Source organism: Bufo gargarizans, chromosome 10 (genome assembly GCF_014858855.1).
Source record: "Bufo gargarizans isolate SCDJY-AF-19 chromosome 10, ASM1485885v1, whole genome shotgun sequence".
NCBI classification, from domain to species: Eukaryota; Metazoa; Chordata; class Amphibia; order Anura; family Bufonidae; genus Bufo; species Bufo gargarizans.
Genome location: NC_058089.1, coordinates 14,429,497 through 14,456,094, shown reverse-complemented (window position 1 = coordinate 14,456,094; position 26,598 = coordinate 14,429,497). Strand labels below are relative to the sequence as shown.

At 50.1% G+C, this 26,598-nt stretch overlaps 2 protein-coding genes across 2 annotated transcripts in view; both read left to right on the top strand.

The window, feature by feature from the left end:
* Nucleotides 1-8,077: 8,077 nt before the first annotated feature.
* LOC122920774 (putative uncharacterized protein ENSP00000383309) lies at nucleotides 8,078-9,661 on the top strand. Its single transcript, XM_044270499.1, has one exon. The coding sequence runs from the start codon at nucleotides 8,078-8,080 to the stop codon at nucleotides 9,659-9,661; it is 1,584 nt and encodes a 527-aa protein (XP_044126434.1).
* Nucleotides 9,662-14,316: 4,655 nt separating this feature from the next.
* The window catches only part of OTOG (otogelin), an 88,693-nt gene continuing 76,411 nt past the window's right edge, over nucleotides 14,317-26,598 (top strand). Inside the window, exons 1-7 of the mRNA XM_044270498.1 lie at nucleotides 14,317-14,334; nucleotides 14,772-14,832; nucleotides 16,035-16,127; nucleotides 18,411-18,565; nucleotides 20,614-20,735; nucleotides 20,867-21,072; nucleotides 23,945-24,078. Of these exons, the coding sequence (XP_044126433.1) occupies nucleotides 14,317-14,334; nucleotides 14,772-14,832; nucleotides 16,035-16,127; nucleotides 18,411-18,565; nucleotides 20,614-20,735; nucleotides 20,867-21,072; nucleotides 23,945-24,078 (789 nt within the window). The remainder of the gene's footprint in view (nucleotides 14,335-14,771; nucleotides 14,833-16,034; nucleotides 16,128-18,410; nucleotides 18,566-20,613; nucleotides 20,736-20,866; nucleotides 21,073-23,944; nucleotides 24,079-26,598) is intronic.

Here is a 26,598-nt window from a genome sequence, read left to right as displayed (position 1 = left end):
ACATTAGAGCAATATGAAGGCCTGATTTCTTCGACCTGGTGTGAGACCAGGTCCAAGAATACATCAATACACGATGGATCAGCGGATACTGGAGGCATTTTGTTATTTTTCATTTTAAGGTCAGTGAATGGACCTAGTCCGTCGTGTTGTGGTGGCCCCTTATCAAGGTCAAAGAGCAAGCGTACGTCTGATAGAATTTCAACCGGGATGCCCAGTTCACGACACTGTCTCCTCTCTTGTAATTTGAAAAATTTATGCCAACGTAATTTCCGAACGAATAAATTGAGGTCCTTAATGGTGTCAAATCTATCGAAACTAGGGGTGGGAACAAAAGAGAGGCCCAATTGGAGGACCTGCGTCTCGATGGTACTGAGTGGACGGGAAGACAGATTAACAACTTGAGGGCCTAGGGGTTTGGAGGTTGTTGGACCCGATTGCGTAGTGGGTATTGTGAGAGGGGTAGGTTGGATTGTCCTTGATTGGGGGTACCCCCTAAAAAACGATGATCCCTTCCACGTGAGCTTCCTCGTCTACGCCCCCTACGACTCCCTCCCCGTGGAGATTGTCTATTACTCTTAGGTAAACTGTCAGTGTCTGAGTAATCAGTTTCTGTTGAAGAAAGGTCAGTCTGTACAGTACCAGTCCCACCTCTCTGAGCTATGGAGGAATAGATTCTGTTCTCCTTGAAGTCTGCCAGGTCTCGCACAAATTGGCGGTGCTTCCGTTCCTTAAGATGGTACTGGTATTTGTCGAGGTAGTTTTGGAGTTGTTTCTCCTTAGTGGGAAAATCCGCCTCGTGTGCAAAGGTCTGGGCAGCTTCTATGCTCACAGTAAGTTTTTTATTTAGAGTTTCAAGTTTATTTTTCTCTTCAGCTAGTAGGAGACGCATCAGCCGCAGGGAGCTATTAGTGGCTTCCTGCTCCCACTTGCTGAGGAAGCCTGGGCTCCTGAATCTGGCCGCGGGCAGCAGCGAGATTCGAAGTCCACGAGGAACGATATTGTGTTTGAGATAGCTCTCTAGGCTCTGCGTCTCCCACCAGGAGAGAATCTGGTCTCTATAAACATCCGTGAGTTCCTTAAACGCAGCGTTAAAGGAAGGGATGTATTTTTTCTGTGAAAATTCCTTGTCCGAAAAAACCTCCTGAGCCTCTACCAGCCAACTGTCCGCACTGAAGCCAGTTGCCAGAAAACCAGCCATGCTCTGGAATTAAAGAAAGTCTACAAAAATGTGCACGGGTCAAGCTAGAAGTCTTGACCAAGTATCCCAAATTATTGAGTTATATAGCCTGATCCATTGAGGGGATCAAAGGGATTAAAACTTAGCATTTAATGATGATCAATTAGAAAAAATGGCACAAAAAAAGAAAAACATATAAATATTAGGTAGACAGGCCCAGAGGGGCCAAACACAATTGCACGAGATAAACACCAAATGTCAAAAAATGGAACGTTCTCACCCGGATGGTTGATGAGTGGGCCGATCTCTGTAGATGAAACCTGGATAATGCGGTCACAGGTACGGAGTCAGGTTCTCAGCGGGTGCTGGTTGTAGAACTGCGTGCAGTAAGGATAATACCGAAGGTATTGGATGGTAGGCAGGGTCAGGAAGCTTGTTCCCTAATGTGTCCCTAGTGATGGGGGAGGGGCTATTGAACCCTACCTATCTATACGGAGTGCTTGCTCCGCAAGGAGCGACCCCGTCCGGATACCTAGCCCAGCTCAACCAACAACTTGCTTAGGTGGGAAAGCAGTCACCCGCTCCCGCTTAAGAAAGGCATCCCAAAAGGCCAATACCTCCGCCTTAGGAGAAATTGTTCCTCCAAAAAGGAATTTATTCGTCAGGCTGCGGATTTGCGTCTGAGATTCCTTCAGAGAGGATACCCTGATAGGATATTGCGATTGGCCTTCAGAGCAGCACTCCAGGCAGATCGTACAGACCTCCTAATTCCAAAACCACATCAGGAACAGACGGGCAATCCTATCCGCCTGATCAGTACCTTTAACCGTGCAGCACCGGAAATTCGCAATATCCTGTCCCAAAACTGGGGTGTCCTCATGATGGATCCAGATCTCAGAGAGGTCCTAGGACCCTACCCTAATATCACATATCGCAGGGGCCGCAACCTCCGTGACAGATTGGTCTCAAGTGAATTTATACCATCCGTACCCGCAGGAACTGCCTGGCTGCAGTCAAACATCAAAGGCTGTTATAGATGCAGTGGTTGCATTGCATGCAGCCATCTGCAAACAGGCAGGACCTTCTGCAGTAATAACACCGGCAAGGTCTATACTATCAACCATTTTATTAATTGCAAGACCCGGGGGGTGATTTACCGCCTAGCCTGCGAATGCGGCAAGGAGTATGTTGGTAAGACCATCCGAGAGTTTCGCAGGCGGGTGGGTGAACACCTCAACGACATCTCAAAGAGCAAGGACACGCCTATAGCCAATCACATCCGTACCCATCATAACGGCACTGCCCATGTGACTTTCATGGGCATTGACCGGGTCCTCCCGCCACGTCGCGGAGGCGATTGGGACCGGCTAATTCTTCAGCGTGAACTCCGCTGGATTTTTTACCTGAAATCCATGACACCACTGGGGCTCAATGAACAGCTTAATTTTAGCTGCTTTCTGTGAACAATTTATGACATCATACCGGCCCTATTGTGCAGCCCCTCTGTCTTCATGGATTTTTTGACTCTTTAGGATGTAATTTTATTCACCTAGTCACTACTACTCTTTGTCCTGTGGGCCTCCTGATCTCACTGCCGGCTTTCTGGCAACGCATATGGGCCTCCCTGCTTTGTTTTTCCTCCCAATAAAGCTCTGAAGCTGAGAGCATCTCTCTCCCCTTTTGTCTATGAGACCGCTAACACGCAGGTCTCACATTAGGAAGCCAGACCCGCCCCCAGCTGTTTTACCCTCCCCTCCTCCTCTTCTGTGTGTGCTCGCGGCGCCTGCGGCTGGCGTCTGCGCTCCACGTGCGTTCCACCGGACTCCGCCTCTCCTTCTGGGGTGTGTCGGACGTGGCGGCATGTGGAGCGCACACGCCCCCCTCGACGCTGCGTTCCAGCGCACGCGGACTTGCGGTCACATGTTCTAGCCCTCCCGGTCCTCATGTGACATCCGGAGGGGGCGTGCCTGTGAAAGGGCGCGTTCTGGCTCCCCATTTAAACGGCACTTCTCTAGTCTAACAGTGCTGACAGCCCCTCATTGCATACCCTTGATTTGGGCCCCACAGTGACCGCTCTCTGCCGTTCTGGCACATATGTCTGGACAGCCCACTGGCCACCCAGCATTTGCGGTCCCACCTGTAGGATATTTTTGATGGTCCAGTCCCACTGGCCTGGCCATTGCACCCGGAGTTATAACAGGCCCCACTGGACCTTTTCTGCAGTTTTAAACAGGTATATTTTCTGTTTCACTGCTCTAATCTCCCACTGCTGTGGCTGGTCCCTGCCACAGGCCTAGCTAACAGCATTTTTTTCGCCTCTCAGGCACAATAGTGCCTGCTAGCCCCCCCTTTTTTTCACGTCCCCTGATGAGTTATTTAAACCGAAACGTGACACGTCGGGACTTCGCTAGGGCTTATTAGGGACACCGGCCCCACCAGGGCTAGGTATCCGGACGGGGTCGCTCCTTGCGGAGCAAGCACTCCGTATAGATAGGTAGGGTTCAATAGCCCCTCCCCCATCACTAGGGACACATTAGGGAACAAGCTTCCTGACCCTGCCTACCATCCAATACCTTCGGTATTATCCTTACTGCACGCAGTTCTACAACCAGCACCAGCACCCGCTGAGAACCTGACTCCGTACCTGTGACCGCATTATCCAGGTTTCATCTACAGAGATCGGCCCACTCATCAACCATCCGGGTGAGAACGTTCCATTTTTTGACATTTGGTGTTTATCTCGTGCAATTGTGTTTGGCCCCTCTGGGCCTGTCTACCTAATATTTATATGTTTTTCTTTTTTTGTGCCATTTTTTCTAATTGATCATCATTAAATGCTAAGTTTTAATCCCTTTGATCCCCTCAATGGATCAGGCTATATAAGCCACATAAGAAGACACTGGTATTATAGAAAGTGTATGCAGGTTACACCTCTGGCTGGACGGAAGGGGTTAGGTTAAGAATTTGGTATGGAGCACGAAGGTTAGAGGGAGGGGCCCCAAGCTGAACTCTTGCACCAGGGCCCATGAGCCTTCCGCTACGCCCCTGGGTATGACTTTGACTTTCCAATGTGATTCCATATGCAACAAAGATATGAGTGATGGGAAATCGGCTCAGAGGATTCAATTCGTCCATTCCTCGGTTTAATAGTGCTGACTCAGGAGAGGTCGCCATTGACTTACCTGTCACCATACTAACTGGTGTGCTCAGATCTTCTTTTAGTTTTACCAGTTCAGGACAGTTCCAAAAGATATGGATCACAGTTCCTCTCTGACCACACTCTCCAGCACAATTTTCGTAAAAGCAATGTCATTTCCCAGGTGTAAGGTACCACCTCGATGTCATTTTCTATAATTGTTCCCTATGACTGGTACACATATTGTGTCTCTCTAATGGGCAGCATTTGACTTTTGAGGCGTCTGCTGGGGGCAGTTTCCGGTCTCAGCGACGTTCCCAGCGTTCTGCTTTCTTCTGCAGGACGGAGTAGAATTCCGATGGATCATGTTGCAGGAGCACAAATGACCTGTCCACCCTGTGTGATCAAAGCCATAGTTACATGGCCCAGGATCGGCGTGCGGGGGGGGGGGGGGGCGTCTGCGATGGGAACGCACCATAGCGCCTTTATCATGTGGAATCCAGGAAACAAAAGAAAAACTTCACCACACTCCCTTAAACTGATCAATGTGACGGCGCCCCCCGGTGTGCCCAGTGAGCCGTGTACGGCGCTGCTCCTGTAGTCTCATCGCCTGTGTATTACACCTGTATATAGTTACATCACATATAATACACCTGTCACATCACCTGTATATTACACCTGTATATAATTACATCACATATAATACACCTGTCACATCTCCTGTATATTACACCTGTATATAGTTACATCACATATAATACACCTGTCACATCTCCTGTATATTACACCTGTATATATCTACATCACATATAATACACCTGTCACATCACCTGTATATTACACCTGTATATAATTACATCACATATAATACACCTGTCACATCTCCTGTATATTACACCTGTATATAGTTACATCACATATAATACACCTGTCACATCTCCTGTGTATTACACCTGTATATAGTTACATCACATATAATACACCTGTATATAGTTACATCACATATAATACACCTGTCACATCTCCTGTATATTACACCTGTATATATCTACATCACATATAATACACCTGTCACATTACCTGTGTATTACACCTGTATATAATTACATCACATATAATACACCTGTCTCCTCTCCTGTATATTACACCTGTATATAATTACATCACATATAATACACCTGTCTCCTCTCCTGTGTATTACACCTGTATATAATTACATCACATATAATACACCTGTATATAGTTACATCACATATAATACACCTGTCACATCTCCTGTATATTACACCTGTATATATCTACATCACATATAATACACCTGTCACATTACCTGTGTATTACACCTGTATATAATTACATCACATATAATACACCTGTCACATCTCCTGTATATTACACCTGTATATAGTTACATCACATATAATGCACCTGTCACATCTCCTGTATATTACACCTGTATATAGTTACATCACATATAATACACCTGTCACATCACCTGTATATTACACCTGTATATAGTTACATCACATAATACACCTGTCACATCTCCTGTATATTACACCTGTATATAATTACATCACATATAATACACCTGTCACATCTCCTGTGTATTACACCTGTATATAATTATATCACATATAATACACCTGTCACATCTCCTGTGTATTACACCTGTATATAATTATATCACATATAATACACCTGTCACATCTCCTGTGTATTACACCTGTATATAGTTACATCACATATAATACACCTGTCACATCTCCTGTATATTACACCTGTATATAGTTACATCACATATAATACACCTGTCACATCTCCTGTATATTACACCTGTATATAGTTACATCACATATAATACACCTGTCACATCTCCTGTATATTACACCTGTATATAGTTACATCACATATAATACACCTGTCACATCACCTGTATATTACACCTGTATATAATTACATCACATATAATACACCTGTCACATCTCCTGTATATTGCACCTGTATATAATTACATCACATATAATACACCTGTCACATCTCCTGTATGTTACACCTGTATATACTTACATCACATATAATACACCTGTCACATCTCCTGTATATTACACCTGTATATAATTACATCACATATAATACACCTGTCAGTGCCCGGCTATCCACTGCCTCTGGGCCAGTTCTCAGCTACTTCGTGTCCCATAACCGGCTCTCTGCTGCCTCTAGGCCAGTTCTCAGGTGTTCAGTGCCCGGCTACCTTCTGCCTCTGTGCCAGTTCTCAGGTGCCTTGTGTGCCATGCTCAGCTCTCCTCTGCCTCTGGGCCAGTTCTCAGGTGCCCTGTGTGCCATGCTCAGCTCTCCTCTGCCTCTGGGCCAGTTCTCAGGTGCCCTGTGTGCCATGCTCAGCTCTCCTCTGCCTTTGGGCCAGTTCTCAGGTGCCCTGTGTGCCATGCTCAGCTCTCCTCTGCCTCTGGGCCAGTTCTCAGGTGCCCTGTGTCTCTTGCCCAGTTTTCTGCTGCCTCTGGGCCAGTTCTCAGGTGTTCAGTGCCCGGCTACCTTCTTCCTCTGTGCCAGTTCTCAGGTGCCCTGTGTGCCATGCTCAGCTCTCCTCTGCCTCTGGGCCAGTTCTCAGGTGCCCTGTGTCTCTTGCCCAGTTTTCTGCTGCCTCTGGGCCAGTTCTCAGGTGTTCAGTGCCTGGCTACCTTCTGCCTCTGTACCAGTTCTCAGGTGTTCTGTGTGCCATGCTCAGCTCTCCTCTGCCTCTGGGCCAGTTCTCAGGTGTTCAGTGCCCGGCTACCCGCTGCCTCTGGGCCAGTTCTCAGGTGTTCAGTGCCTGGCTACCTTCTGCCTCTGTGCCAGTTCTTAGGTGCCCTGTGTGCCATGCTCAGCTCTCCTCTGCCTCTGGGCCAGTTCTCAGGTGCCCTGTGTGCCATGCTCAGCTCTCTGCTGCCTCTGGGCCAGTTCTCAGGTGCCCTGTGTGCCATGCTCAGCTCTCTGCTGCCTCTGTGCCAGTTCTCAGGTGCCCTGTGTGCCATGCTCAGCTCTCCTCTGCCTCTGGGCCAGTTCTCAGGTGTTCAGTGCCCGGCTATCCACTGCCTCTGGGCCGGTTCTCAGGTGTTCAGTGCCCGGCTACCCGCTGCCTCTGGGCCGGTTCTCAGGTGTTCAGTGCCCGGCTATCCGGTGCCTCATGTCCCATTGTGCATCGCCGGAGAAGCGCTGACGATTGCCCAGTGGCTGCTGTGTTTTCATAGCCATTGATCTGTATTTTGCCTGAGGCAGTGTTATTTGGAGGCGCCGCTCCCTGGGGACTGCGCGCTGGATTGTTCTCACCTTCTCTATTTTTGGATCAGTTTTCATTGTCACAAAGAAGAAGCTTCTGTTTCAAGTAAAGCGTGGCCTAGTGCCAACTTGCTGCCCTCCGCCGTCTTAGGATGGTCAGCCTCCCCCTGCCGACCACCTTCCCAAGAAATAGCAAGAGTACAAAAAGCTGGCATCAATGTGACTGACCCCGGAATCTACTCTGAATATTGTATGTTACATACTGCGCCTCTAAGACTGATCTAAGTGCAGTACCAACCGACCAAACTCTTCTGCTTCAGCTTGACCTGCCTGATAATTCAGAATGTCAATATACTGGAAGGAGGACACTGAAGTCCAATCCTAGGCCTCCTGCCCCTTATAATAGAAAGGAGGAAAGATCTCGTCTCCAAGCTCCCCAGCGTGAGGGTCATGCTACGTGGCTCCCTGTGTCTCGGCATCTGCTCCCCATGCTGTTTTCTGCTTGCCTGCGCTGCTTCAATCCACCAATACATATAAAAGCTGAGCGCCTCCCAGAGAGAGCCTCCAGGAAAGCGCCTCCCACAGAGATCCTCCAGGAAAGAGCCTCCCCAGAGCGTCTCCTACAGAGAGACTCCAGGAAAGCGCCTCCCCCAGAGCGTCTCCTACAGAGAGCCTCCAGGAAAGCGCCTCCCCAGAGCGTCTCCTACAGAGAGCCTCCAGGAAAGAGCCTCCCCAGAGCGTCTCCTACAGAGAGACTCCAGGAAAGAGCCTCCCCCAGAGCGTCTCCTACAGAGAGCCTCCAGGAAAGAGCCTCCCAGAGAGAGCCTCCAGGAAAGCGCCTCCTCAGAGCGTCTCCCACAGAGAGCCTCCAGGAAAGAGCCTCCCCCAGAGTGTCTCCTACAGAGAGCCTCCAGGAAAGTGTCTTCCCAGAGCGCCTCCCACAGAGAGATTCCAGGAAAGTGCCTCCCCAGAGCGCCTCCCAGAGAGAGCCTCCAGGAAAGAGCCTCCCCCAGAGCGTCTCCTACAGAGAGACTCCAGGAAAAAGCCTTCCTCCAGAGCGTCTCCTACAGAGAGCCTCCAGGAAAGCGCCTCCCCAGAGAGTCTCCTACAGAGAGCCTCCAGGAAAGCGCCTCCCCAGAGCGTCTCCTACAGAGAGCCTCCAGGAAAGAGCCTCCCCAGAACGTCTCCCACAGAGAGCCTCCAGGAAAGAGCCTCCCCCAGAGCGTCTCCTACAGAGAGCCTCCCCAGAGCGTCTCCTACAGAGAGCCTCCAGGAAAGAGCCTCCCCAGAGCGTCTCCTACAGAGAGCCTCCAGGAAAGAGCCTCCCCAGATCATCTCCCACAGAGAGCCTCCAGGAAAGAGCCTCCCCCAGAGTGTCTCCTACAGAGAGCCTCCAGGAAAGCGCCTCCCCAGAGCGTCTCCTACAGAGAGCCTCCAGGAAAGAGCCTCCCCAGAGCGTCTCCTACAGAGAGCCTCCAGGAAAGAGCCTCCCCAGAGCGTCTCCTACAGAGAGCCTCCAGGAAAGAGCCTCCCCAGATCGTCTCCCACAGAGAGCCTCCAGGAAAGAGCCTCCCCCAGAGTGTCTCCTACAGAGAGCCTCCAGGAAAGCGCCTCCCCAGAGCGTCTCCTACAGAAAGCCTCCAGGAAAGAGCCTCCCCAGAGCGTCTCCTACAGAGAGACTCCAGGAAAGAGCCTCCCCCAGAGTGTCTCCTACAGAGAGCCTCCAGGAAAGCGCCTCCCCAGAGCGTCTCCTACAGAAAGCCTCCAGGAAAGAGCCTCCCCAGAGCGTCTCCTACAGAGAGACTCCAGGAAAGAGCCTCCCCCAGAGCGTCTCCTACAGAGAGCCTCCAGGAAAGAGCCTCCCCAGAGCGTCTCCTACAGAGAGCCTCCAGGAAAGAGCCTCCCCAGAGCGTCTCCTACAGAGAGACTCCAGGAAAGAGCCTCCCCCAGAGCGTCTCCTACAGAAAGCCTCCAGGAAAGAGCGTCTCCTACAGAGAGACTCCAGGAAAAAGCCTTCCTCCAGAGCACCTCCCTTAGAGAGTCTCCAGGAAAACGCCCCCCCCCCCTCCTAGAACCCCTCCCACAGATAGGGTCCAGGAAAGCATCTCCTTCAGAGCACCTCCCACAGGGAGCCACCAGGAAAGTGCTTCCCTCAGAGAGTCTCCAGGCAAGTGCCTGCCACAGAGAACCTCCATGAAAGCGCCTCACCCAGAGTACCTGCCACAGAGAGCTTCCAGGAAAACATCCCCCCCCAAAACACCTCGCACAGAGAGAGTACAGGAAAACACCTCCTCCAGATCACTTCCCCAATGAGATCCTCCAGGAAAGTGCCTCCTGCAACGCACTTCCCCCAGAGTGCCTCCTACAGTGCACTATCCTCGGAGCACCTCCTGCAACGCACTTCCCCCTGAGCGCCTCCAGCAACTTCCTGCAGAGCGCCATGTTTTATATACTCACACAGGGTCAGAGCTTATTAAACAAGGGCGCATCGCATCTGCTCCAGCTCTTCTGTGTCTTTCATAGGTTTGGGGCCCAATACTGAACCCCACAGCAGACAGGGGCGGGCTGGGCCGGGGGGCAGGGAGGCAATTGCCCCCCAGGCCGCCCTAAATAAACAGCCGCTGGGCCGCCGGTCTAAAAAAAAAAAATAATTTTTTTTTTATTCTTGAGGGCCGCACCGCCGATCACCACAGGCGGCGCGGCCCTGGATGTCATTGCGGCCGTGCTGTGGGGCAGGGGAGGGAGAGGCGTGTCCCTCCCCTGTTCTTCTGATAGGCTGCAGGCACTAATGCCTGCAGCCTATCAGAGGTCGGCTCAGGCAGCGCGATGACGTCATTATCATCGCGACGCCTGAGCCGGCAGCACACACACACAGCAGGGACACAGGCCGGCATCGCTGCTGATGGAGGTAAGTATTTTTATTTTTTTCTTCTTTGCGGGGGGCTGGCACTATGGGGGGGGGGGGGAGATCTGGCACTATGGGGGGGAGATATGGCACTATGAGGAGGAAATCTGGCACTATGGGGGGCACTATAGGGGGAGCTGGCACTATGGGGGGGCACTATAGGGGGAGCTGGCACTATGGGGGGCACTATAGGGGGAGCTGGCACTATGGGGGGCACTATAGGGGGAGCTGGCACTATGGGGGGCACTATAGGGGGAGCTGGCACTATGGGGGGGCACTATAGGGGGAGCTGGCACTATGGGGGGCACTATAGGGGGAGCTGGCACTATGGGGGGGCACGATAGGGGGAGCTGGCACTATGGGGGGCACTATAGGGGGAGCTGGCACTATGGGGGGCACTATAGGGGGAGCTGGCACTATGGGGGGCACTATAGGGGGAGCTGGCACTATGGGGGGCACTATAGGGGGAGCTGGCACTATGGGGGGCACTATAGGGGGAGCTGGCACTATGGGGGGCACTATAGGGGGAGCTGGCACTATGGGGGGCACTATAGGGGGAGCTGGCACTATGGCGGGCACTATAGGGGGAGCTGGCACTATAGGGGGAGCTGGCACTATGGGGGGCACTATAGGGGGAGCTGGCACTATGGGGGCACTATAGGGGGAGCTGGCACTATGGGGGGGCACGATAGGGGGAGCTGGCACTATGGGGGCACTATAGGGGGAGCTGGCACTATGGGGGGCACTATAGGGGGGGCTGGCACTATAGGGGGAGCTGGCACTATGGGGGGAGGGCTGGCACTATTGGAGGAGCTGGCACTGTGGGGGCATTTCTTACTGGCACATTATGGGGGGGCACCATGGGGGAGAGGAGCACTATGGGGGTAACTGGGGGCTCTAAAGGGGCCTTTTGTATTGGAACATTATGGGGGGCACTATGGCATTTGGTGGCACTGAGGGGGCATTTTTTACTGGTACATTGTCGGGGAGAGGAGCACTATAGGGGCATCTGCTGGGGGCACTAAGGGGCATTTTTTTACTGGCATATTATGGGGACACTATGGGGAAGGGGGAGAGGAGCAGTATGAGGGCATTTACTGGGGCACTATATAGGGGTATTTTATACTGGCATACATTTTGGGGACATTAGCTCAACTGCGGGCACTAAGCGGGGGTATTTCATGTACTGTCATATTATAGGGAAAATTAGTACTACTAGGGGGTATTATGGGGAGCTTTACTACTACTAGGGGCTATGAAGAACATGATTACTAGGGCACTATAGGGGCATTATTACTACTAAGTGTGCTCTGGCAGAGAATTATTTCTATTGGTGGGATTTTGGGGGCACCCTGGCATAGTATCAGCTTAGCACAATTATTTTTGGGGGACATTATCTTTATACTATTAGTGTCTGGGCGCAGTTATTTTTTAGAGCACTGTGTGCCAATAATTGTTTAAGGGGGCACTATCTGTGTGGTAGTAGTATTTCCAGGCGGACTGTTTCTGCAGTATAGTATTGGGGGCATAGCGAGTACAGTATTGGGGGCACTATCTGTGTGGTAGTAGTATTTCCAGGGGGACTGTTTCTGCAGTATAGTATTGGGGGCAGAAAAATCATCATGGCGGTCTAATCTGAATGGAGAAGATGAGGAAAGAGAACGTCTACAACAAAGGTGACATCACTGGATGTAAGAGGTATGTGGTGCTATGTAGCAGAAGAGATGCTCCGGCTCCTCCACCTGACATCTGCAGAAGGAGGATTCAGAACTGGGTGAGGATGACGAAAGGGGGCAGCAGGCCACGGGCGGGTGGCAGATGGTGGGGGGAACCACAGGCCTTGAGCAGGATCAGGGTAGGGAGGAGAGCGGAGGAGCTTCCTGGCTGTAGCTTGTTATATAAGCAGGCAGTGCAGCCAGGACGGCCTCCCCTCTCCGTATGATGTGTAGAGACAGGCCGCAACTATAGAATGTCAGCTGTACAGTGTGTGTTGGGAGTGGCCTATTATATGTAGGAGGGGCTTTTAATGATGGGCGGGGCTAAGAATGGGCCACTTGACTAGATTTGCCCCCCAGTACTAAGGCTGCCAGTCCTCCCCTGACAGCAGATGTGTCCTCGTGGGGGATTTATAGGGATAATATTACGTTGGGATCACAGGTATTTTGTTCTTTTTATACACCGTAAAATTGTTTTTGCTTTTGCTGCTGCCTGGCACTGAGCACTGCTGGTTACTTGAAACCAAAATCCTCAAGTCTCTTGTGCTGTAGACCGAGGACGTCTCATATGTGACCTCATGAGGACTTGTCTGGGCATCATCAGGGCTTTTCCCATTCACCACTGACCTGTGGACAGATGCCGTGACTGTGGGGCTTGTGTCTCTGCTCCTTTGTCCCTTTGCTCTGATCAGGACCTCTGTAGGTTTGTGTCTCTGGTGTCGGTGCGTTCCTTCCCTGACGGTGTTGGGTTCACTTACCGGCACCCCTGCCCCTATTTGAGGGTCTTGGTTTGTTGGTGGGGTGTCGGGTGCTGTGGAGACCTCCTTACCCTCTTCTACATTCTGTTCTCTGGGGCCTTCACTTTACAATGCCCAGTCCAGCTTGCCTGGACATCAGGATCCGCTGCTTCTCTGCCTCAGAGCTGTAGTTCTGTCGCCCTGTGTCCCGCATCTCGGAGTCACTCGCATTGATATCAGCGTCAGGTCGGAATGTTTCCTCTGATCTTCAAATGGCAGCCCAGGTTTATAACATTGGAGGAGCTCCAGGACTAATTTGTCCCTGATCCAACGATTACACAGGAGCGATGCCGGGAAACACTTCCTGGAGGCTTCTCTCGTTTCACCCTGAGAAGAGAATGATCCAGTGACTGAGGGCACTGAGACCCTGGAGACGCCCTACAGAATAGTGGTTGTATGTCCGGTACGCTGCTGAAATGCGTAACTATCTTATTTTATACCTTAATGGTTTTTACCAAGAAATAACATTTTACAAGACACCAGTGCAGCTCTCTCATCTCTTCAGAAGCAGAATAGGGGGACTTTTGGTGTCATATTAAAGTTAAGATTGAGAAGGCCAACCTTACAGGTTACTAGACCCCGATCATCACATCGACCTCAGCACACAGGGTCAATGTCCACTGACTGAAGACCATGAAATAATCCTGAAGGATGTAGAGTGAAAGCCACAGAGCCCCCTGTAACATCAGCTGCAGGACCACCAGCTACAGCCACAGCTAGAGGACCTCCAGTAATGGCTACAGCTAAAGGACCCGTAGTTATGTCTACAGGCCCCCCAGTAACACCCCCAGCTGAAGAACCCCCAGTAATATCTACAGCCACAGCTAGAGGACCCCCAGTAATGGCTACAGCTAAAGGACCCGTAGTTATGTCTACAGGCCCCCCAGTAACACTGCCAGCTGAACCCCCCCCCAGTAATATCTACAGCCATAGCTATAAGGACCCCCAGTTATGGCTACAGGCCCCCCAGTAACACCCCCAGCTGAAGAACCCCCAGTAATATCTGCAACCACAGCTAAAGGACCCCCAGTTATGGCTACAGCCCCCCCCCCCCCCCAGTAACACCCACAGCTAAAGAACCCCCAGTAATATCTACAGCCACAGTTAGAGGACCCCCAGTAATGGCTACAGCTAAAGGATCCCTAGTTATGGCTACAGGCCCCCCAGTAACACCCGCAGCTAAAGAACCCCTAGTAATATCTACAGCTACACCTAAAGGACCCCCAGTAATAGCTACAGGCCGCCCAGTAACACCCAGAGCTGAAGAACCCCCAGTAATATCTACAGCCACAGGTAAAGGACCCCCAGTTATGGCTACAGGCTCCCCAGTAACAGCCACAGGCCTCCCTGAGACATCCACAGACAGGCCCCCTCAGTGACATCTACAGCCACAGGCCCCCCAGTAACATCTACAGCCACAGGCCCCCCAGTAACATCCACAGTTGCAGGCCCCCCAGTAACATCCACAGTTGCAGGCCCCCCAGTAACATCCACAGGCCCCCCAGTAACATCCACAGGCCCCCCAGTAACATCCACAGGCCCCCAGTAACATCCACAGGCCCCCTATTAACAGTTTTCCCCGCTTAGACACCTCTGTACTCATGTTGTAACCTATGGGTAAGGGGGTCACTTGGTCCCCAGTGTTTGGGGTGTGGCCTTTACATGGCTGCCAGTATGGCTGGTGGGGGGGGGGGGGGGGGGGACACGTTACATGTAGGAGACACACGTGTTGGCCTAATTTTCCATTGTCCGTTTTTTTCTTTAGGAAAGCAGAACACGCAGCGGGCGGCAGTCAGTGGAGAGGAGACTTCCCAAAGTAAAGTGCGGTAAGAAGCAAATAAACACACATGAAAAGCGCAGTAACAGGGGGAGGGGGCCGATACGACCTGCCGGGAGGGGGTGACCATGCTCAGTGCCACACTGTGTGCACCCCAGGACAGTTGTCCAGCAGGGTCGCCTCATGGCGGAGCAGCGTGGACGAGATTCCCTCCGCTGCATTCTCACTGACACTCATTATAAGACGTTTCCCCAAAAATCTGCCATTAATGAGTTAATTAATTTTCTATAGTTCAAACCAGTGACCTGCAAATAAGAGGAGATGAGGCTTCAGAGGCCCAGATGTAAGATGTGCCTCCACCCTGCAGAGCATTGCAGCCTCGGACACGTAGTCAGGTGTCTGCAGAACAGTGAGAGGACCTGGGCAGTCTCAATGTGAGCGTCCATGCTCAGCTCTGTGGTTTCCTGGAGACTGTAAGAGACCACGTGACCCGAGTCTTCTGTGTGACACGGGCAGCCCCCCAGACCACGCGTGTAATGCCGCACCTGCCATTGTGTTTGGTCGTCACAGTGTCTAGCATTCTACCTACTATGGAGGCCTCTGACCATGATTCCAGCCACCCGATTTTATAATCGAAGACCCCCTCCGGCCACCTGTAGGGTTGTAGACGGGGTTTGTTGGGACAGTATTATTTTTTATGGGCTCCCTAGGGTAATACCATTAATTACTGGCATTAAAATCCGGGTACCTGATGATGTACTGCCCACCTGGGGGCCAACCGTCAGACGATGTGCTCCCAGGGGCCAACCGTCTGACAATAGTCTCCCAGGGGCCAACCGTCTGACAGTGTGCTCCAAGGGGCCGGCTGTCTGACAATATGCTCCCAGGGGCCGGCTGTCTGACAATATGCTCCCAGGGGCCAGACATCTGATGATATTCTACCAGGGGCCAGCCTTCTGACAATATGCTTCCAGGGGCCAGCTGTCTGATGATACACTCCCAGGGGCCGGCTATCTGACGATATTCTACCAGGGGCCAACTGTCAGACGATGTGCTCCCAGGGGCCGGCTGTCTGACTTATAGGGCGGTGTGGTTTGTTCCGTAGAAGTTTCCGTCATTCTGACAAGTATGATATATTGCTGAATGAAAAGTGATGGAGGCTCTGAGTGCAGATGTGAACCGGGCCCTGGCCGGCACATGTAGACCCCGATCACATTCGTGGTTCTGATAACATCTCTGGTTATTTCTCAGATGTTCTTCCCTGCTTCAATGGAGGAGAATGTTGGCAGAAGAAGTTCTGTGACTGCAGCCGGTACAACGCATCGGGATCTAGATGTCAGATAGGTGATTGTCATGTGTGACATATGTGTGACGTATGGTCCTGGTCACTGAAACTAAAGAGCTGAAGGAACATATTACCCCACATTCACAATACTATATATTGTATATATATATGCCGGGGATGATGTGTAACAGAGGTGGCCTCCTAGGACAGTGCCGGGGAGGATGTGTAACAGAGGTGGCCTCCTAGGACAGTGACGGGGATGATGTGTAACAGAGGTGACCTCCTAGGACAGTGCTGAGGATGATGTGTAACAGAGGTGGCCTCCTAGGACAGTGCTGAGGATGATGTGTAACAGAGGTGGCCTCCTAGGACAGTGCTGAGGATGATGTGTAACAGAGGTGGCCTCCTAAGACAGTGCCAGGGATGATGTGTAGCAGAGGTGGCCTCCTAGGACAGTGCCAGGGATGATGTGTAACAGAGGTGGCCTCCTAGGACAGTGCCGGAGATGATGTGTAACAGAGGTGACCTCCTAGGACAGTGCCGGGGATGATGTGTAACAGAGGTGGCCTCCTAGGACAGTGCCGGAGATGATGTGTAACAGAGGTGGCCTCCTAGGACAGTGCCGGGGATGATGTGTAACAGGGGTGGCCTCCTAGGACAGTGTCGGGGATGATGTGTAATAGAGGTGGCCTCCTAGGACAGTGGCGGGGATGATGTGTAACAGAGGTGGCCTCCTAGGACAGTGCCGGGGATGATGTGTAACAGAGGTGGCCTCCTAGGACAGTGCCGGGGATGATGTGTAACAGAGGTGGCCTCCTAGGACAGTGCTGAGGATGATGTGTAACAGAGGTGGCCTCCTAGGACAGTGCCGGGGATGATGTGTAACAGAGGTGGCCTCCTAGGACAAAGCCGGGGATGATGTGTAACAGAGGTGGCCTCCTAGGACAGTGCCGGGGATGATGTGTAACAGAGGTGGCCTCCTAGGACAGTGCTGAGGATGATGTGTAACAGAGGTGGCCTCCTAGGACAATGCCGGGGATGATGTGTAACAGAGGTGGCCTCCTAGGACAGTGGTGAGAATGATGTGTAACAGAGGTGGCCTCCTAGGACAGTTCCGGAGATGATGTGCAACAGAGATGGCCTCCTAGGACAGTGACGGGGATGATGTGTAACAGAGGTGGCCTCCTAGGACAGTGCCGAGGATGATGTGTAACAGAGGTGACCTCCTAGGACAGTGCCGGGGATGATGTGTAACAGAGGTGGCCTCCTAGGACAGTGCCGGGGATGATGTGTAACAGAGGTGGCCTCCTAGGACAGTGCCGGGGAGGATGTGTAACAGAGGTGGCCTACTAGGACAGTGCCGGGGATGATGTGTAACAGAGGTGGCCTCCTAGGACAGTGCTGAGGATGATGTGTAACAGGGGTGGCCTCCTAGGACAGTGCTGAGGATGATGTGTAACAGAGGTGGCCTCCTAGGACAGTGACGGGGATGATGTGTAACAGAGGTGGCCTCCTAGGACAGTGCTGAGGATGATGTGTAACAGGGGTGGCCTCCTAGGACAGTGCTGAGGATGATGTGTAACAGAGGTGGCCTCCTAGGACAGTGCCGGGGATGATGTGTAACAGAGGTGACCTCCTAGGACAGTGCTGAGGATGATGTGTAACAGGGGTGGCCTCCTAGGACAGTGCTGAGGATGATGTGTAACAGAAGTGGCCTCCTAGGACAGTGCCGGGGATGATGTGTAACAGAGGTGGCCTTCTAGGACAGTGCCGGGGATGATGTGTAACAGAGGTGGCCTCCTAGGACAGTGCCGGGGATGATGTGTAACAGAGGTGACCTCCTAGGACAGTGCTGAGGATGATGTGTAACAGGGGTGGCCTCCTAGGACAGTGCTGAGGATGATGTGTAACAGAAGTGGCCTCCTAGGACAGTGACGGGGATGATGTGTAACAGAGGTGGCCTCCTAGGACAGTGCTGGGGATGATGTGTAACAGAGGTGGCCTCCTAGGACAGTTCCGGAGATGATGTGTAACAGAGGTGGCCTCCTAGGACAGTGCCAGAGATGATGTGTAACAGAGGTGGCTTCCTAGGACAGTGACGGGGATGATGTGTAACAGAGGTGGCCTCCTAGGACACTGCCGGGGATGATGTGTAACAGAGGTGGCCTCCTATAAAAACTGCTTATGTTTAGTTACAGCTCAAACGAGATTGTGTGATGTGTATGTACATATATGTTGTGCAGATTCCTGTGCTGTAGAGGTGCTTTGTGTGTACGTCTGTGCGGTACATGTGCCTGCTGTATGTTTATATGTGGGTGTATGCTGTGTTTTTTCTCTTTCAGTATATAATACAGGCCCGGAGAGAGAGAACATCTGCCGGACGTGGGGGCAGTATCATTATGAGACCTTTGATGGACTTTATTTTTTTTTCCCTGGAAAATTCACGTATGACCTCCTGCGCCAAGCAGAACCAGATGAGCAGAGATTTTCCATACAGGTAAATGTGAGGTTTGTCCTCGTTTGTGCCATAACCCCCATCATTTCCTTTGATCTCCTGTGACCAGTGAGTGGTGTATTATTCTGAGGGTCACGTGGTGAATTTCTTGGAAGGGTTCCATTCAGCTCCGCCGTCTCGCGGTCTCTCAGATTTGACTGTTCTTGTTCCGAACATCATGGCACACAATAAATTAACCCATAATCTGACCCAGTAATATGGCTGCCCTAGAGACACCGCACACCATACCACCTGGTGCCATTTTTTGGTTGTCAGGTTTCAGTTTTAATTCTTTCATTCCAAGTCCCCGGTGGCAGCGTTGGCGGTGTCCTACGATAGCGCTGTTCTTCTCTGGTAGAGTTGTGTCCTCGGCGGTGGATCACATTTTCACATTTGACAGCATGACAGACATGTGCAGACGTTACCACCGGGGATTCTCAGTGATGGCAGTGTAACGGGACACGGCACGCGCCAATGTTATAGGGGGGTGACTATGAATGTATCACAGCCAAAGAGCAAATCTAATACCTGCCACACTGTACATATAATACCAGCTGTAGTGCCCATATAATACGTTCCATATTACCCAAATACCTGCCACACTGTACATATAATACCATCTGTAGTGCCCATATAATACCTACTATAGTACTCCAAATACCTGCCACACTGTACATATACCAGCTGTAGTGCCCATATAATGCCTACCATATTACCCAAATACCTGCTACACTGTACATATAATACCAGCTGTAGTATCCATATAATTCCTACTATAGTACCCAAATACCTGCTACACTGTACATATACCAGCTGTAGTATCCATATAATTCCTACTATAGTACCCAAATACCTGCCACACTGTACATATAATACCATCTGTAGTGCCCATATAATACCTACTATAGTACTCCAAATACCTGCCACACTGTACATATACCAGCTGTAGTGCCCATATAATGCCTACCATAGTACTCCAAATACCTGCCACACTGTACATATAATACCATCTGTAGTGCCCATATAATACCTACTATAGTACTCCAAATACCTGCCACACTGTACATATACCAGCTGTAGTGCCCATATAATGCCTACCATAGTACTCCAAATACCTGCCACACTGTACATATAATACCAACTGTAGTGCCCATATAATACCTAGAATAGTACTCAAATACCGGCCACACTGTACATATAATACCAGCTGTAGTGCCCATATAATACCTTCCATATTACCCAAATACCTGCTACACTGTACATATAATACCAGCTGTAGTATCCATATAATTCCTACTATAGTACCCAAATACCTGCTACACTGTACATATAATACCAGCTGTAGTGCCCATATAATTCCTACTATAGTACCCAAATACCTGCCACACTGTGCATATAATACCAGCTGTAGTGCCAATATAATACCTTCCATATTACCCAAATGCCTGCCACACTGTACATATACCAGCTGTAGTGCCCATATAGTACCTACCATAGTACCCAAATGCCTGCCACACTGTACATATAATACCAGCTGTAGTGCCCATAAAATTCCTACCATAGTACCCAAATACCTGCCACACTGTGCATATAATGCCAGCTGTATTGCCCATATAATACCTACAGTAGTACTCAAATACTGGCTGCATTGTGCATATAATACCAGCTGTATTGCCTATATAATACCTACCATAATACACAAATGCCTGCCACATTGTACATATAATACCAGCTGTAGTGCCCATATAATACCTACCATAGTACCCAAATACCTGCCACACTGTACATATAATTGCTTTAGTGCTTATATAATATCAACCATCATGGCTGACGTGGTAGCTGTATGAAGGGTTCCACCCGCTCACAGCGCTCTGTTAGGCTCCCCAGTATGAGTGCGGAAGGGACTGTACCAGAGCAGTCTATCACACGTGGCTCTGCAGCCCTCCTTAGGGAAGCAGGTGTCATATAACCACGGCAGACCCTGACTGGTACGTGTGTGGTGCTGCTAGTTGTATGTGACGTGACTGAGATTTGCCCATTACCTGACGCAGGTGCACAACGACCCGTCCTGCGCCTCCCACCCCTACTCTTGCGCTCGCTTCGTCACACTGTACTTTGCTGGTGCCGGGGAAGTGACGTTACAGGAACACATTGTTCTCCTCAACAACCTCAGGTGAGTTTCCAGCAGCCAATCAGATTATAGCATGGTGCCTTCTGACCTAATTGGCCCCATCACTGATGGTAAAACCTTCTACCCCTGGGGCCCCTGGACCCCAATGTTCCCTGTCCTTTGTCCTCCCCCAGGGTGCAGCTGCCATATACCAGTGGGGTGCTGAGGATACAACGCCTCGCCGGATACATCATCATCACTCAGCACTACGCCTTCTCCTTGGCCTGGGATGGAAACTCCGCTATTTATCTGAAAATGAGTCCGGATTATGTCGGTAGAACCCACGGAATATGTGGCAATAATAACTGGATCCCCCACGATGATCTGGTGACAAGTTATGGTGCGGATATTCTGTGAGCAGATACCGTGTACAATGACAGGAAGATCAACATGTCAGCTATCTTCTATCTGTCTGTCTTTCTCCCTTTCTCCCCTCTTTCCATTCTTTTCCTCCTTCCTTCTTCCCATCCTTCCTTTCCTCCCATTCTTTCCTCCCATTCTTTCCTTCCTTCCTCCACTTCTTCATTTTTTCCCTCTTTCCTTTCCTTCCCTCTTTACCTTCTTTCCTTTCCTCCTCTTCTACCTTTCATTCCCTTCTTCCTTTCCTTCCTTCCTTCCTTCCTCACCTCTTTCCCTTCCTTTCCTTTCCTCCCCTCCCCTCCCCTCCCCTCCTTTCCTTCCTTCCTTTCTTCATTCCTTCCTCCACTCTTTTCTTCCCTTCTTTGCTTTCCTCTCTTCCATTTTCCTCCTCTCCTTTCTTTCTTCGCCTCCTTCTTGTCCTCCCCTTGTTCATTTCCTCTCCTCCTTATTTTCCATCAATTCTTCCTTCTTTTATTCCCTACTTTATTTCCTTTACCTCCTTCTGTTCCTTCCTCCCCTCCTTCCTTCCCTTCTTTCCTTTCCTGCCCTCCTTTCTTTCCTTCCTTTCCTCCATTCCTTTTCTTCTTTTCCTCTCTTCCTTCATTTCCTCCTATTTTTTCTTACTTTACTCTAATCCTTTTTCTTACCTTCCTTTCCTTTCTTCCTTCCTTTCCTCCCTTTTTTCTTTCCTTTTTTCCTTTCTTCCTTTACTCTCCTTCTTCCCTTCCTTCCTATCCTCCCCTCCTTTCTTCCTTTTTTCACCTCCTTCCCTTTTTCCCTTTCTCCTCTCCTTTGTTCTTCCTTCCTTCCCCCCTATTTATTTCCTTTCCTTCCTCTCCTCCTTACTTTCCTCCTATCCTTTCCTTCCTATCCTCCCCTCCTTCCTTTCCTTCCAATCATTCCTTTTTTCCTCCATTCTTTTTTCTTCCTTCCCTCCTTCCTTTCCTTTCCTATCTGCCCTTCCTTCATTTCTTCCGTTCCTTCCTTTCATCCCTTCCTTTATTTCCTCCTCTCCTTCCTTTCCTCTCATCATTTCTTTTATCTCTTCCTTCTTTTCCTCCCTTCCTCTCCTCCTTCCCTTCCTTTATACTTTATTTCCTTCCTTCCTTTCTTCATTCTTTACTCCCTCCATTTTCCTCCTCTATTTTTTTTCTTCCCCTCCTTCTTTTCCTCCCCTTGTTCATTTCCTCCCCTCCTTATTTTCCATCAATTCCTCCTTCCTTTATTCCCTACTTTAGTTCCCTTACCTCTTTCCGTTCCTCCCTTCCTTACTTTCCTTCCTTCCTCCCCTCATTCCTTTCCTTCTTTCCTTTCCTGCCCTCCTTACTTTCATTCCTTTCCTCCATTCCTTCCTTCCTTTCCTCCATTCCTTCCTTCCTTTCCTCCATTCCTTCCCTCACTTTCTTCTTTTCCTCTCTTCCTTAATTTCCTTCCCTTTTTCCTTTCCTTCCTTGCGTTCCTCCCCTCTGTCCTTTTTTTTCTTACTTAACTCTCCTCCTTTTTCTTACCTTCCTTCCCTCCTTTCCTTTCTTCCTTCCTTTCCTCCCTTTTTCCTTTCTTCCTTTACTCCCCTTCTTCCCTTCCTTCCTCCCCCCTCCTCCCCTCCTTTCTTACTTTCTTCACCTCCTTTTCTTTTTTCCCTTTCTCCCCTCCTTTCTTCTTCCATCCTTTCCTCCCCCTATTTATTTCCTTTCCTTCCCTCCCATAATTTCCTTCCTTTCCTTCCCATCATTCTTTTTTTTCCTCCATTCCTTTTTCTTCCTCTTCTCCTTCCTTTACTTTCCTATCTGCCCTTCCTTCATTTCTTCTGCTCCTTCCTTTCTTCTCCTCCTTCCTTTTATCCCTTCATATATTTCCTCCTCTCCTTCCTTTCCTCTCATCCTTTCTTTTATCCCTTCCTTCTTTTCCTCCCTTCCTCTCCTCATTCCCTTCCTTTATACTTTATTTTCCTTCCTTACTTTCTTCATTCCTTCCTCCCCTCTTTTCTTCCCTTCCTTGCTTTCCTCCCTTCCATTTCCCTCTTATCCTTTCTTTCTTCATCTCCTTCGTTTCCTCCACTTGTTCATTTCCTCTCCTCCTTATTTTCCATCACTTCCTTCTTCCCTTATTCCCTACTTTAGTTCCCTTACCTCCTTCCGTTCCTCCGTTCCTTCCTTTCCTCCCCTCCTTCCTTTACTTTCTTCATTTCTTTCCTTTCCTTGCTTCTTTAATTTCTTCCTCTTCTTCCTTTATTCCCCTCCTTCCTTTTATTCCTTCCTTTCTTTCCTCCTCTTTTTCCTTTCCTTTCATCCTTCCTTTTATCCCTTCCTTCTTTTCCTCCCTTCCCTTCCTTCCTCTCCTCCTTCTCTTTCTTTCTTTCTTTCTTTCTTTCTTTCTTTCTTCATTCCTTCCTCCCTCCCTCCCTCCCCTCCTTCCTTTCCTCTATGCCTTTCTTTCCTTCCTTCCCTTTTTTCTTTCTTTCCTTGCTTTCCTCCCCTCCTTCTTTTCCTCCCCTTTTTCATTTCCTCTCTTCCTTTTTTTTTCCAACCATCCCTCCTCCCTTTACTACCCTCTTTAGTTTCCTCCCCTCCTTCATTTCCTCCCCTCTTTCATTTCCTCCCCTCCTTCATTTCCTCCCCTCCTTCATTTCCTCCCCTCCTTCATTTCCTCCCCTCCTTCATTTCCTCCCCTCTTTCATTTCCTCCCCTCTTTCATTTCCTCCCCTCCTTCATTTCCTCCCCTCCTTCATTTCCTCCCCGCCTTCATTTCCTCCCCTCCTTCTTTTCCTCCCTTCCTTCCTTTCCCCCCTCCTTCTCCTTCCCTCCTTCTTTTCCTCCCCTTATTCAGAATGTGCCTGCTCTGTCTCCTTTCAGGTAAAGTGACAGAGGACATTGAGGAATTTGTGAACAGCTGGAGGGAGGATTTGCCCCAGAAATTGTGGCTGAACCCGGCCCCGTCCACTTCCTATGAGCCACCATGTGCTAAGCTGAAGCCGCAGGCGAGACAGGTACAGTGCCCAGCGAGTATGGCTACTGCTGTGTCGGCTACATGGAGCGCGCAGCCTTCGGACGTATAGCATTCCCCTTCCAGAGCTTTATGATGGCACCAGATCGTCTCCTGCTCATTAACTCTGGACAAGAGCTGAAATATGCCAATGATTATGTTAGAAGACTATATACTATATACTCCACGTCCTGACCTCCAGAACATATATTCTGCAGCCTGACATCCCTCATGGAGGATTACACTGTACTGTATATAGTGAGATGTATACAGGGTGTACGGCTAGAAGACTATATACTATACGTCCTGTCCTCCAGAACACATATACTGCAGCCTGACATCCCTCATGGAGGATTACACTGTACTGTATATAGTGAGATGTATACAGGGTGTACGGCTAGAAGACTATATACTATATACTATACGTCCTGTCCTCCAGAACATATATACTGCAGCCCGACATCCCTCATGGAGGATTACACTGTACTGTATATAGTGAGATGTATACAGGGTGTACGGCTAGAAGACTATATACTATATACTCTACATCCTGTCCTCCAGAACATATATACTGCAGCCTGACATCCCTCATGGAGGATTACACTGTACTGTATATAGTGAGATGTATACAGGGTGTACGGCTAGAAGACTATATACTATATACTATACGTCCTGTCCTCCAGAACATATATACTGCAGCCTGACATCCCTCATGGAGGATTACACTGTACTGTATATAGTGAGATGTATACAGGGTGTACGGCTAGAAGACTACAGGTCCTTCTCAAAAAATTAGCATATTGTGATAAAGTTCATTATTTTCTGTAATGTGCTGATAAACATTAGACTTTCATATATTTTAGATTCATTACACACCAACTGAAGTAGTTCAAGCCTTTTATTGTTGTAATATTGATGATTTTGGCCACAGATCATGAAAACCCAAATTTCCTATCTCAAAAAATTAGCATATTTCATAGACCAATAAAAGAAAAGTGTTTTTAATACAAAAAAAAGTCAACCTTCAAATAATGATGTTCAGTTCTGCACTCAATACTTGGTCGGGAATCCTTTTGCAGAAATGACTGCTTCAATGCGGCGTGGCATGGAGGCAATCAGCCTGTGGCACTGCTGAGGTGTTATGGAGGCCCAGGATGCTTCAATGTGGTGTGGCATGGAGGCAATCGGCCTGTGGCACTGCTGAGGTGTTATGGAGGCCCAGGAGGCTTCAATGTGGTGTGGCATGGAGGCAATCAGCCTGTGGCACTGCTGAGGTGTTATGGAGGCCCAGGAGGCTTCAATGCGGCGTGGCATGGAGGCAATCAGCCTGTGGCACTGCTGAGGTGTTATGGAGGCCCAGGAGGCTTCAATGCGGCGTGGCATGGAGGCAATCAGCCTGTGGCACTGCTGAGGTGTTATGGAGGCCCAGGAGGCTTCAATGCGGCGTGGCATGGAGGCAATCAGCCTGTGGCACTGCTGAGGTGTTATGGAGGCCCAGGAGGCTTCAATGCGGCGTGGCATGGAGGCAATCAGCCTGTGGCACTGCTGAGGTGTTATGGAGGCCCAGGATGCTTCAATGCGGCGTGGCATGGAGGCAATCGGCCTGTGGCACTGCTGAGGTGTTATGGAGGCCCAGGAGGCTTCAATGTGGTGTGGCATGGAGGCAATCAGCCTGTGGCACTGCTGAGGTGTTATGGAGGCCCAGGAGGCTTCAATGCGGCGTGGCATGGAGGCAATCAGCCTGTGGCACTGCTGAGGTGTTATGGAGGCCCAGGAGGCTTCAATGCGGCGTGGCATGGAGGCCATCAGCCTGTGGCACTGCTGAGGTGTTATGGAGGCCCAGGATGCTTCAATGCGGCGTGGCATGGAGGCAATCAGCCTGTGGCACTGCTGAGGTGTTATGGAGGCCCAGGATGCTTCGATAGCGGCCTTAAGCTCATCCAGAGTGTTGGGTCTTGCGTCTCTCAACTTTCTCTTCCCAATATCCCACAGATTCTCTATGGGGTTCAGGTCAGGAGAGTTGGCAGGCCAGTTGAGCCCAGTAATACCATGGTCAGTAAACCAGTTACCAGTGGTGTTGGCGCTGTGAGCAGGTGCCAGGTCGTGCTGAAAAATGACATCTTCATCTCCATAAAGCTTTTCAGCAGATGGAAGCATGAAGTGCTCCACAATCTCCTGATAGCGGCTGCATTGCCCCTGCCCCTGATAAAACACAGTGGACCAACACCAGCAGCGGACATGGCCCCCAGACCATCACTGACTGTGGGTACTTGACACTGGACTTCAGGCATTTTGGCATTTCCCTCTCCCCAGTCTTCCTCCAGACTCTGGCACCTTGATTTCCGAATGACATGCAACAGTCCAGTGCTGCTTCTCTGTAGCCCAGGTCAGGCGCTTCTGCCGCTGTTTCTGGGGAATGCGGCACCTGTAGCCCATTTCCTGCACACGCCTGTACACGGGGGCTCTGGATGTTTCTACTCCAGACTCAGTCCACTGCTTCCGCAGGTCCCCCAAGGTCTGGAAT